General features: G+C 41.1%; 1 protein-coding gene across 2 annotated transcripts in view; it reads right to left on the bottom strand.

Moving 5' to 3' along the window:
- jph3b (junctophilin 3b) overlaps positions 1 to 13,785 on the bottom strand; it is a 56,524-nt gene extending 42,739 nt beyond the window's left edge. The window contains exon 1 of one of the 2 annotated variants that reach the window (XM_077567740.1): positions 12,083 to 13,785. In XM_077567740.1, coding sequence (XP_077423866.1) covers positions 12,083 to 12,464 — 382 coding nt within the window. In that variant the 5' untranslated portion in view covers positions 12,465 to 13,785. The remainder of the gene's footprint in view (positions 1 to 12,082) is intronic. The other variant, XM_077567739.1, reaches the window with a different exon arrangement.
- Positions 13,786 to 14,040: the final 255 nt, after the last annotated feature.

Raw genomic sequence — 14,040 nt, 5'->3', positions numbered from 1 at the left:
TCCGTTTTTCTCTGGTGCAAGCTTGTGTCCTCCATTTTGAAACAGGAAACTGCTTTTTTGGTGTGCTCAAGTGACGAAATGATGTGAAAATTGAACAAGTATTTCTGGGAAATTAAATTCTGATCTGAAAAATTTACCAATGAACCGAAGAAAAACTTTTGGAAAATTTTAAACCGACTTGTGGTGTCATGCCTCGGTTACTAAACGAACATGAGGCTGCATGTCGCTTTCCATGGTGCTGAAATATAGAGTCTTCGCAGCACGCATTTGGTGGTGCTGTCCTTTACAAGATCCAATTCAAACAGGCCATGTTAATGATATACAGTGAAGGACAACATGCAAATTCGTAAATGGAAGTATCAGTCAGAGCGAGTTGGAGTATTTCTTCATTGTCAAATAGATGTATAAGAATGTGTCCTCTGACAATGCCCGGGCATGCAACAACTGATGAACTGTTAGTCGTGTCTAACCATTGACTCTATGTGTACCAAGCACTGGGTACATAAAGCTTCCTGTGCATACAGTCGCAACTCACATGCCAAAACGATTTAGCAGATTCTGCCTGGGGGCCAACAGGAAGCACACTTGAATTATATGAGCCTATAATTCAGGTCGCGGCTACTGTAGCACGAGGCAGCCACGCAGAAGAGCGTAAACGTGGGGAGCTGCGGAAACAACACAGAAGTTTTGCTCATGCACCGTCGCCCTGCCTGAATGTCTAATTGTTGTCTTAACCAATACATGAACTCATTCACAAGTGTCTAAAATCCACAAAGTGCACCTTTGCAGACAATGGAGGACACACACATGAAGGTGAGGACACGCAGATAAAAATATACCGTATTTTTCGCACTATAAGGCGCATCAGATTATAAGGCGCACCTTCAATGAATGGCCAATAGAAAAACGTTTTCCATATATAAGGCATTATAAGGCGCATAGAATAGAAGCTACTGTAGTGGCAGGGGTTGCGTTAAGCATCCACTAGATAAAGAGAATGTCAACAAAACAGTCAGATGAGTCTGTCAGTCAATATTTATTACGGGTAATACAATACAAACCAGTGTTCTGACAACTCTGTTCACTCCCAAAACAAGTTACTGGTAGTGCAGTCACAATATGGTTCCGTATTAACATTATAACGATAACTCAATAACTCAACATTGTTCAAACGTTAATATCCATATTTACAATATCTGACAGCCTTGTTCAGGTGTAGGACTACCGTTCTAACCTCTGTTACTTCGGCGACACCCCCTGACTACGGTGGCTGTACTTAACCAATATTGATCCACATATAAGGTGCATTGGATTATAAGGTTTTTGAGAAAATGTACGTTTTTTAGGAGCACCGTATAATGCGGAAAATACGGTACTTTGAAATCTAGTTGGACGATGAAAGATTTATGTGTTTTTCATCATGTCAGTTGATATTTTGGGAGAAGTTTCACTGTGTAAGACAGGGGTGTCCAAAACTTTTGGCAACCTACAAAAAAAAATTAAGGATGCAAGAAGGACCACTTTGAATGTATTCAACTTAAATGTATTCAATATGCTAAAATCAATCAAGTAAACAATTATATATTGTTTATATTTTCTGGTGAATTTGATGAACTTAAAAATAGTTAAGAGTTTTTCCAAATTTTGGGGTGGCCAACAGCCCTGTATTGCACTAAACTAGATCCACCCCTGCACTGAACAGCAGCCGAATCCCATCTCAACATTCAGAACCAAAGCAAGAACAAACGGTTGTAAGTTTCTACTGTAAAATTGGATTCGATTTATTCACCAAAGCGTTTTGAAGAGTCATTGTATTAGTCGTAAATATTTTTTTCTAGTTTTGCATATTTAGTATAGCTCGACACAAATTAATTTGTGATAGTAGCACTATTTTTTCACACCCTCCCCTGTCACTCTGCTCAAATCCACCCTATTTATTTATTTATTTATTTATTAACTAACCTTTCAGGCTGTTGGCTGTGTCAAATGTCATTCATATATATAAATAATATGCCTAACCTTGCCCTGCAAGCTGAATTCTCGCGGTATTTGTGAGTTCACAAACTCCGGAGAATACATCTTGCACCGAGCCCGTTGATTTCGACCGATCCCAACCACTGGTGATTCAAACCAATCAGAGTGACAGTGTGTTTGGGGACAGGATATGTAGCTGTGACGAAACTAGGAAGCCAGCGCCGACGCCAGGACAAACAAACACGACGACGAATGGATGCTGCAATTAATTCTGTTCTCGAAGAATTTCTCACCGTTTCCTTGATGAATGTTGAACAGCGAATGGCGCTTCGGGCATTTTTAGCTGGTAAAGATATTTGTGCTTCCCCATTGGCAAAAATGAAGATGACATTTTAATCTGTGGGCGTGATTGGTCAAAACAAACGTGCACAATGCTGCATCGTCCAATCAGCTCGAAGTACTGTACAGAATGTCCCGCTTTTCCTGAGAAAATCACCGTGGAACAGTCCCAGATTGATATTGTGGAGAACTCCCTTGAGTGAATCACAATATCAATCTTGCTATTGCCAGGTTAGTACTGTACAGCCGCTGAAAAAATTAATAGCGGGCCGCAAATGGCACCCAGACCGTAGTTTGGCCACCTCTGGTGTAAAATTTACTGGAACTGGAGTACAACAACACTGGGTTCATCAGTACATAAATTTATGGGATAAATGCATGCATTTGTCAAGTCCAGCTACAGCACTGGTGTTAAACTCAAGGCCTGGGGGCCAAATCCAACCCGCTGTATTTGAAAAATCTGCACCAAAATAATCTTGTGTGTCATGTTCTGTCTGTTCAGTTTTGTTTTTGCTGTCAGCTGTTTCTTACCTATGTTTTTCTTATTTCCCTTTAGGGTGTGCAGTGAACAAGCAGGCGCACACCTGGGAGTAATTGCCAATCAACTCCCAGTCTTTGTGGCGCACACCTGGGAGTGATTGGTTATAAGTTCCCAGCGGTGAATGCCCCTTGTTGCTTCTTTCCATCACCGTAATAGTGTTTGTTTTTGCCATGCGCTGTCGTTTTCAGCTACTCTTTCCCTACGCTTTTTGTTACCCAGTTTTTGCTAAAAATATATATATTTTTTTTTTGCATTTTGTTACTTTAGCTTTGTGAAATCAAGACTATTAAATGAACTGTATGCTCTGTTGGTGCTTTGGGTTTCCACCTGTTATAAACCATAACAGTTTGCACTATAGTATTGATTGATGTGGTTATATTATACATTGATGTGGTTTCGCAGTCAAAATGGCCATCAGTGGCAACAAGTCATGTGGCCCATTAAAAAATTTGACGCCACTGTCACTCTGCAGCCACACGCCTGAATAAGGAAAATGTATAAGGGCTGTGGTATCAATTCCAAAACAAAACAAAAAAAATTAGCATGAAATTTTACTGCTGGTCAAGATGATTAATTAATGGCCAACTTGTTTTTAAGGGACAAGGGAAAATATTATGCCTTTATTTCACAACCCTAGCGTCACCTTACGGGCAAGGGTACGCCTAAAAGAACCTCTGCGTGGGGGGCATTTATATGAATTCGACTGACCCAATTTTAAAACTGGACAAAAAAAACTAAAGATTTGCTTTGATTGTTGCAGGAAGTCCGACTATTTGTACACAAGCCATTAAAAGTAATTTTTTTCACAATATGTCCCCTTAAAAAAATTATCTTAACTCTTTGACTGCCAAAAACGTTAAATAACGTTTAGTAAAATCCTACGCAGGAGCGCCAAAGACGTTAAAAGACGTTCACCAAGTTTTTTTTTGGGGGGTGGAGGAAAGCCTTGGCCAGCTGTCCTGAAAGTATCAAGCAGATCTAGTTAGTATAATGCCTATTTTTGGCCCCTAGATGGCAGCGATGACTCTTTTCTGTGGACCTTGAAAGATCAGTCAAAATGCTTAAATCGGCTGGCACCAACGGCATCCCTTTTCTGAAAACGTCTGGCAGTCAAAGAGTTAATCATCAAGCATTTACTGCTTCATTTCAACAAAGGGAAAACGGGACGAACAGCAAAACAAAATCTCAGAACAGGAGGCCGCTGAGCCTGAAGCGCTCATCTGAAGTTATTCACATTTTATGCAAAATGGTTTAAAAAAAAAATGTAACCCCAGTCGAGTGATTCCTACAAGAAAATATGAGCATCTAAACATGTTAATGAAGTCCTGGTAATTGTCAGTATAGCATCTGAAAACTCCCCCTACCAAGGTACTAAGAACTAAATATGCCTGCGGAACTGCCCTCCTTTTCATGTACTGTACTTTGTATTGTAGTTGTATGTGGTCGCTGCTTTAACAGATTTAGAGCGAGAAATAATGAGTGGGTAATAATAATAATGGCTGATTTGAGCCAACACTCTTGGTGATCCTTTCAGTTTTAACAATAGGTAACACTACAGGCAGCTATTATCATGCCCAGTGCAAGTCTAGTGCAAATCGCTAACTGTGCACATGAGTGGAATTGTCTTTTATTTGTCGTTTTTTTGTAGACGTGCACAGTGTAGTAATATGAGCAGAAATCCGAGATGTGAATACAAATATGTAGTGTGAGATGTCAATGAAAATAGGAATATGAAAATACTGTCTTCAAGCAAATTGTTTTGCACTGTTTTTACTGGTGGCACATTATAATTCCCCAAATGTGTTATTTGTAATGTTTGCGTGCATGGTCACTGATCAAAACAAATGGATGATATGGTAAGCATGTTAATCCACCGCCCTTTTCTGATAATCCAAAAAGGAGCCCACACAAAGTGCTTTCTGGGCAAACTCCCTCAATGGTATGTCCAATTATTACTTCATCAGCACTGATCCTGGGCACAGATCCAAAAGAGGTTTTGGGAATTTTTGTATGACAGACAGCTCCACTAATCCGCATTTCAAACATCCTAACTCCCCTTACATAAGAGAGGCATGTGCGTATTATTATTATGCTGATACCGTATCTGTTTTTTTTTTGTGCAGAATCAGCAAGGATGAAAGACCCTTTTGGGCTTCATGCTATTCTGGCATTATGAAGAGATGCTGCACTGCACACTCATATGGCGACATCTTGTGTGGTGTGTGTGTGTGTGTGTGTGTGTGTGTGTGTGTGTGTGTGCGTGTGTGTGTGTGTGTGTGTGTGTGATCCATGTAAATGTACGTGCAATTCCAAAAGATGCAAGGAATGCATATAGTTAATCCAAGTAAAAACTTTGATATTGTTGTCAAAAGGATGACCTCGACAGAGGAGTGTTGAAAGCGAGGGAAAACTCATCGCACTAATGTAAAAACAGAAGGTAGGCAGACATAACAGGCAACAGACAGGTTGGCAAAAACTATACGTCATTGAACACTAAAAGTCAGTTCAGAGTTAAACCTCTGCAAATCACAGTGTGGTGCCATCATCCGTTTAAGGGATTTTGCTTGGGCCCTTTTTTTCCGTCTCACTTTTTCAAATTTTCATTTGAGGATTAATCATTTGCTGAAAATAATAATGGAAAGGATCCATCGTATCAGGAAAATAAGAGGTTCACAATGTCTGTTATGTTTCTGCAGGGTTTTTCCTGTGTACAAAATTCAGAGGCGGCCACCTCCACCTAATTTGCTCGCCACCTCCAGCCTGAGCCTCGGCAGGAACGCATTTTAACTGCAGTTGCAGTGTTGCGCCATTATGGGGGCGCTATATCAACAGCAGTGCATCGGAAAGACCTGAAGCAACAACCGAAGTAAAAACTGCTTTCTTTTTTTTTTCCAACTTTAAAGATGCATTGTGCCATTTAAAAAGATCATGTGAAAGCCAATGCCCAGAAGAGTACGGAGAGCCCTGACTGTTTTACTCTGACTACACCTGTCAGCTTTTATCTTCCCTTTATAGTAGAGCGTGCACACTCCACAGTTTCTTTGGGGAGGGGAAGGGCGGAGTTTTTCTTACCGCATTTGAAGTCATGTTTTCCTTTGTCAACTGCGGCTGTCGCTTTAACATCAGGAACGAGTCTGACACAAATGCCGCAGTTACGCTTTGGGCCAGAGGTGGCAGTCTCGAGTTAAAAAAAAAGCGACAAACTGCGCAAAGATCCTTAAATGTATCCATCGGTGAACGAGAAGGCTAAAGAAAAAGCCGTCCAGCGTTACGAACGGAGGATCAAAAGGCAACGAGTATCAGAATTGTGTTATGGATTCCTATAAATGAGACAAAATATATTTTTGTGCCTAGTTTTTCACTTGAGTGTCCACATATTGTTTATCTTATCCGAATAAATATTGCATTCTGCATCTGTGTTTTGGTACCTGCCGACCTCACTTGCGTACACTGTAGCTATAGTTGCTATGTCCTATCCTGACAGCTGCATTAAAGGTGCTACAATGCTAATTTGCTAACGCTACGTAACATGACTGCATGTTTGTCCAAGACTGGATTTGAAAAGAAGAATTGTGTAAGCTGTGATATTTAGTTGTTAACTAGAGACCAGATGCCATTGAAATGCTCACATCACAAGACAAGTGTCACTGTACTTAAGTCACTGCATTTCCAAAAATAAATATATATGCAATAGTTTCAGTTTTGTCACCAATACATACATTAAGCTTCTCCGTAAACCTCCTCTGACCTTCGGCCATTAAAGTGCTTAACTAGTGGCGATTTCGCCCGCTAACTTTCTTCGTGTATGGTGTTTCTATACAGTCCGCCATGTTTTCTGCCATGCGCTAAAAAAAATGTCAACAAAGGATCCTCTTATGAAAGGCAATTGGTGTGACGGTGTAAAATCTTAATTAGAAGTGAGCATTTACAGCATCACATATTGTGTTTCTCTAGAGAAACAGTCCTAAAAAACAATTGTTCTTCAACATTATGAACAAGAGACAATTATATATAATTAAAAAAAATATATACCACAATTATATATGCGGCGTACATAATCTATTATTGTAAATACAAGGAAACTTTTTTTTTTATCTTTATGGTTTCAACTGTTTGCAAAAGCAACATATTTTGTGTTATGTGTGCATCTTTAAAGGCTAACAAATGTGTTGACTGCATTTCCTTTCACATAAAAAAACAAACAGCTTTTCCAAAAATTCGACTGCCTGCATTATTTATAAATGTTCTCCCTTTTTGCCAGCGAGCAAGTCTTCTTGTCACGTTTTCTGCCCTGAATGTTTGGCAGCCGTTCACAAAAGCTGCTCCATGCTCTGCAGGATAGCTCTTAAGCAGTGTACCAGAACACTTTTACTTTCATTGTGTGTACTTTTTTTTGCACGCATATTTCTGTCAAGTGATCTGACAAGTCAGGGAGTCCAAACGTGAAACTATTCAGTGACATGCTAGCGGATGAATGCATTTTAACAGACTTTTGTGTAAGTGATGACCTCCAAAGTCGTGAACAAAAGACGAGAGTCTGACTTAAATACTGATATGCCGATGCTCGTACTCTCTCTTTCACATCTTGCTGGGACAAACCGTCACAGTACATATGGAAATGGGAAGCCACTGAACTCCAGGGGCAAAATGTACGCAGGCCCAGTGGTAGCGTATAAAACACGGCATGACAACCACTTCAAGAGGTGTTTAATTGTCCAATTTCACTTCACTGCTCCAAAAATTATCTACTTCAACTACTCGACTTTCTTTTGTTTGTTTGTTCATCTTTAAACGTCCACCTTTGTGAAAGCCAATGGAAGAGCAAAAAGATCATCCCACAGTGGAAAAACATTCATCCATCCATTTCCTACAGTACAGTAGATATTACTCTAAACAGAGTCTATTTGGTCCCACTCTAAACAGAGTAAAATTTACATTTGGAAGAGAGTAAATTAAAAAAATAAGTCACTCAAGGGGTTGAGGAACAAACCCACAACTTCAGGTTGGGAGTCCTACTGTGTGTTAGTATATCGCTTGGATGTCAGCTGGAATCTTCTTAACTCCAACACTAAAAAATCTTCTTTTGGAGACAGTGGGAGTGGCATAGCTCAGGTGATGGAGTGTTAGTCTCCCAAGATGAAGGTTGTGAGTTTGTTCCTCAACCCTTGTGTAACTTCTTTTTTTTTTAATTAACTAGTAAAAATTTCGTCCAAATCGCTCCTTGCAAAATTTACTTAGAATTTCTCACTGAAAAATTATTTAATAGTTTTTTTTACATGAGATTAGCAAATTCTCTCGTACGTACTAAACATACTTGGAGTAAAATTTACTCTGAATAGTTTACTCTCTTCCAAGTGTAGATTTTACTCTGTTTAGAGCAGTGTTCATTTTGACAAGAAATTTTTATTTAGTTTTAGTTGTAGTTGAAGAGGAATAAAATTATTTGTCCTCTTTGCGTGTTCCAAAATATAAGACAGATTTAATGTAAGAAAAAACACCTTTGCAAAAATGATTTAATAAAAAAAAAAAACAGAGATCTCTGGACATCGTTACAGACTCCAAACATCACATAACAGGTGGAATTTCAGAGTGCCGAATGTGTCTCTTCCGCGTGTAAAATGGCTTCTTATAGTTAAACAGACCGCCTCTCTTTCATTTGTAGACAAAACATACTCTCTGGGTACTTTTCCGTGAGCGATGGCGAAAACAGAGTCAGGGTCAGGGGTGTGTGTGTGTTCGAGACAGATTCTGTTCTCAAGGACCAAATGTGTGTTTTCGCACAGACCACTGAGAAGGAATTTTTAGACCAAACAATATGTTCCAGTTTAAGGTCAAATTATACTGAGTTCAACACTACCTCACATCTACAAAACATTTCGACATGGTTAATATAAAGAATTAAAATGTTAATAATGTATAACAATGGTTAATATATGAAAATAAAGAATTTAAATGTTAATAATATCTAACATAGTCTTTTGACTAAAATCAATTAAAGTTTTGGTCATAATTTAGTCATTGTGTTTTAGTTTTAATCCAATTTTAGTCAATGAAAAAAAAGCTATTTTAGTCAACTAAATTGACAGTTTAGTCGATATTTTCCTTCAGCATACATTTTTATACAGGAAATTATAACACACCTATTTGTAACTGTAGTTTAACACGCAAGACGCATTTAATACAACGGTGTCTTTATTGTTTCAATGAAACATGTTGAACTGACAATAATATATTATAACTTAGTTTTCATCTAGATAAAAAAAAATGCTTGAGATTAATCTTACAGCTTCACAATGAATGTAATCATGTTTGAACATTAAATAAAGTGCAGTGAACAATGAACAGTTCTGAGTGGTTCTTTTCTCCCACCCGCGTTTCATTCCTTCTGATTGGATTGTGTGAATTTTCGTCACCGTGTTTTTTTTATTTTCATTTTAGTTATTGACAAAATTGTCAGTCAATTTTAGTTATCGTTATAGTCTCGATGAATGGCTTCTGTTTTAGTTTTCGAAAAATATGACGCAAATTTTTCATCAACGAAATTATCACTTGGGACCAAATAGACTCTGCTACGGAGTCAAATTTACTCTACAGAATTTATTGTGTACAAGGAGTGTTAACGTTGCGATTTCTGCCTTTTTCTGTTTTGTTTGTTTTTGTTTTGCTTGTTTGAGGCTCCATAATAGAAGAGAACGGCTATTTGCTGTGGCTGTGTCGTATTAAGATGTCAGACAGAGCAACTGACTGCTGTAATCTCTGTCTGTTACGTCTGCGTAACACAGTGACAAATCTGCCTCTATTGCTCTTTTCCTCATTGTGTGTGTGCATGTGCATGCGTGCGTCTATGTGTGAATGCGGTTTGTAATCAGTCAGCTTAGCTCCTCATCTCTGTAAACACCATTAGCCCGGAAGGCCAAGCCAGCCAATCAGAGCCTTGTACAGCCCTCCGACGGGCCAATAGCAGCAAGGTACAGAGTCTCTCGTGACACGCTGACCTGCTGCACATCGGTGTGCGTTGCTATGGAAACCCACTGTACTGTAGAGTAGCTGAGTGGAAATGCAGTGGGATGCGGGAGGAAAGAGAAAGGTGGGAGGAGAACAAACGGAGAGGAGCAGAAAGCCAAACAGCAACAAGAGGAGAGGAGAGCTGCTACATATCAGATGTAGTGTACTTCTTATGACAACGATCATCCGGACAGGCATCTTTATGTCATATGAGTGATTCACGCAAATGTACAGCTGTCCATCCAGCTATCCTTTACATTGTCTCCTCTAACGCATCTGTCTGGCTGGATGTCAAGCTATCTCTGTCCTGATGAAACCCTTCAAAGTAATCTCATCCGTAGATATCATCGCACCGCCTGCAATGGAGTGTGCATGCGTGCATGTGTTTGTGTGTGGTCCAGAGCAGTATTGTCCTGGAACAGCCTGCTGCTCATAGTAGACTTATGTAACTAGACTGCATGCATATTTTTTGTCAGCGCTTTTGCTTTGGTTGCAAACACATCGGGGCAAGTTTACGTGTGTGAGACTTTGTATACATAATGCGTGTGTGTGCAAAAATGTACAACAGTCACTGATCGTGAGCCCGTTTACTCAAAAGGATTTCATGACATTGATGATGTCAAACGATCATGCCCAATTGATTTGTGTTTTAATGTGCTTTAGGATAGTTGAGGTCTTATTGAATTAATGGTGAAACACTGCCCCAACGTATCTAATTTTTTACACTAAACTTAAAAAATAAAAATAAAATAACCTCTTATATTTTTATAGGCTACTAATTCCCATCTGTTTCTGGATCTTCAGACTGCACTAGAATTTTGACTTTAAAAAAAAAAACATATAATAGGCTACTATGACTAACATGTTATATCCTTAATATTATTACTATATATTATTATTTGCCTTGACTTATATTGTTTTTATTGCGGAGACTTGTTGGAACAGTGAATTTCCCTTGTGGATTAATAAAATATTTAGCTATCTATCTATCTCTCTAGCTAGCTAGCTAGCTAGTTAACATGTTAGCATCAGTAGCCTACGTCGGTGGAAGTGTTAGCATTCTGTCAAACTGTCATTCTGCTGCCTTGATGGCGGTACAGATCTTTTTAAATAGAATAGGAAGTCATCAATTGTCAATATTCATTCTGAGAGCCCAAATACTTTGTAAATGTCGTCATTGTGTCTAGATGGGAATTTTGTAGAAGTGTAAACAATGAGATGCATCCAAAAAGTAAAGAAAGGCGAGGGAGAACATTGCAAAAATGGTCTCTTTTTCAGTGACTTCATGAAATTCTGTTTATTTTAGTCGCTTTGCTGTCTTGAGACTTTGAAGCCTTTTTTGCGTTTGACCTCTGACTTGTATCACTCTTTCACCTCTTACACTTCTCCGACCTGAACTGAATGCAACTAAATACAGTGTGTCCTCAAACCATAGCCTAAAGAGTACTTTCAACAAAAACAGGAACGTTTTTAAAGCCCAAATCCCCACTGAGGGGCTAATGTTTGCGATCATAGCAAATGTTTATTTCTTGTTAGACGTTTGACAGATGTTCGCCAACAGTTTAATGTTTTTTCTTGTCGCAAGGAAAATGTCCATGTGAGAAACTGACACAGGCTCTCCTGTTTGGAGCTTATATGTTCTCCCCCCTTTAATTCCTAGGGTTAATTGAAGATTCTTAATCGCTAATAGAGTGTTTGTCTACAATGCCCAGTGATTGACTGCCGACCAAAGTCAGGTAGGACAAGCCCCAGCTCACGTGTGACCCTAATTTAGGACAAGTGCATAAAAAAAAATGAATACAATTTGAAGTATGCAACAAATGGGACTCTGTTGGGCACATTGGCAGCGTTCAGCCACAGTCCTCTTCTGCTGTGAGCTGACCAGGTGATCAGCCAAAACATTGGGATCGGTGCACCCGTAGCGTTTTAACATTTTGCCTTATCAGGGTCCAATAATGTGATTTGCTAACTTTACAAATGTGTCAAGACCAATTAGAAAAGTACTATCGGAATAGAAAAGAGAGCTCAAGCAACTTCTGAATGTATGTGTCACCTCTTAATAACTTCCCACCATTGTACATCTCGAACCTCGAACCTGTCACCTGCTGTCAATCATTTTTCAGTTACAGAGTTTACTGAATCCACTTTTGCCCTTTGACCTGCATTCACATTTTCTTCCCCTCACGCTCAAAGCAACCAACACAAAAGTCCTGCCCATCTTACCTCCATCCGAGTACGTCTCAGTGCCGTATCCGTCTTGCAGCCCATTGTTCCACGTTCCCTCGTACTTCCCGCTCATCCCGGTGCTCTCCCGAAGGCCGTAGCGTCCCTTAAAGCCGTGCGTCCATTCCCCCTTGTAGACCCATCTCCCCTTGTTCTCGACCCCCACGCCGTGTCTCTTGCCCTGCGCCCACGTGCCCTGGTAAGTGTTCCCGCTGGGCCAAGTGTAGACGCCCAGCAGCTCGAAGCCGTGGGCCCACGAGCCACAGTACTCGCCCTGGCCCTTGGGTCCCGTGCATATCCCGTGGCCGTGCGCCTTGCCCTCCTCCCACCCACCGCAGTATGACCCCCCATCGTCAAAGTTGAATCTGCCTCCAGTGGACATGCATGAAACAGGTCTCGGCAATTCACCTGAAGCCTCGGCAAAAAGAAAAAGAAAAGAAAAAGAAAAGAGAGGTAGAAGAAAGGAGGACAGTTTGGTGCTAATGGGATCAGTCCATGGAGCTGAGGTCCGAGGTGGAGGTCAGATGAGGAGGAGAAGAAGAGGAAGGAGTGAGCGGGAGGGAGCGAACTCCCACTCAGTTCAACACAGGCCTCAGTTGCAGTACGCTTTACAAGCCGAGGAAGAAGAAACAAGGCGGCCCTGCGTGGCGGCGGCGGCGTGGCGGGGATCTCCTGGTAGATAGTTCACACCATCCTCCCGCTGGCTTTTTGGGAGCACCAACTCACAACTTGCCGACTCCTGACAGACATGAGAGAGGAGTACGCTGGTCCCATCGCTGCCATTATACACTCTCAGCAGGAGATAAAAGCGCGAGAAAGCTCCAGCAGTCCGCCATGGGCCGGCCTACGCGGTCCACAACGCTCACTTGCCTCCTTTCCTGCTTTCAGGCGCCTCCTATGTGACTATGCCGCCTCTTCCTCCTCCTCCTCCTCCTCCTCTCTTGCGCGTGGAGCACAGAAGTCTCCCCAATGGCAGCTCATCAAACATCCAAGCTTAGGCTTCCACAATCAGGACCGAGGCCCCAACTGCACAGGTATGTGTCATGCTGTCGGATCGATCAAAAAAGCACTTCCTTCCTTGGACGGTGTTGTTGGTCTTCAACTCCGCTCTTGGTGATCGAGCATAAGGTTGGCATCGTTAAACCACACAACTAAGTCAGTCTGTAGCTCACTTTTGGCTTACACGAAGAACCGGGGAGCTCGCAGATACTTTGAAAGGTGAAAAAAAATCAGGGACAAACATAAATTAATTGCGCTTTGCTGTTTTGTTTTTTTTGTCTGCCCATCGAGTGCCAGCAAACAGCAATGCAGTCTCCCCCTTCTACACACACAAACACACACACACACCCGCGCACACACAATGAAGATAAATAAATGAATAGATGAATATCTCCGCCCGTGTTGCTCCTGCGGCTTTCGTCTCAGTCTGTCTGCAGGTCTTTAATCCACTGCGTCCATAAGTGGTTTATCCTCTGCGTGGGTTGCCTTCAGCGTGCCTGCTTGATGAGATAATATCCATCTATATGATCTTGTTTTGCTCTCTTCGGCGCTCTTCAGCATCTCCTGCTCATCTCCACGTTTCCCCGTGGAGAAGCGGCTGACGCATAACCTGCTTGTCTTGCTCCCACAATTCCTTCTTATCCTCTCTCTCTCTCTCTCTCTCTCTCTCTCTCTCTCTCTCTCTCTCTCTCTCTCTCCGAGAAAATCTGCTCATTACAGAGGACTGTTCCAATGCAGGCAGCCAACACCACTCGCTCCCGCCTCCTGCTGCTCGGAAGCACGCTCCAGCTTTTAAAGCGACACGCGCTCTCACTCAAATCCTCACTCAAGTCACTTGTAGCTTTTCAACGCTCTTTTATTCTGTATCAAACCTGTGTCGTGACTCATAATGACGATGGGGCCAGCACTGCAATAAAACATCCTACAAAATACAAAAAAAAAAGTAGGTACTCAAAGAT

The sequence above is a fragment of the Vanacampus margaritifer genome, chromosome 6 (assembly GCF_051991255.1).
Source record: "Vanacampus margaritifer isolate UIUO_Vmar chromosome 6, RoL_Vmar_1.0, whole genome shotgun sequence".
In the NCBI taxonomy this organism is placed as follows: domain Eukaryota; kingdom Metazoa; phylum Chordata; class Actinopteri; order Syngnathiformes; family Syngnathidae; genus Vanacampus; species Vanacampus margaritifer.
The sequence above is the reverse complement of the archived record's forward strand: the minus strand, read 5'-3'. Positions and strand labels throughout refer to the sequence as shown.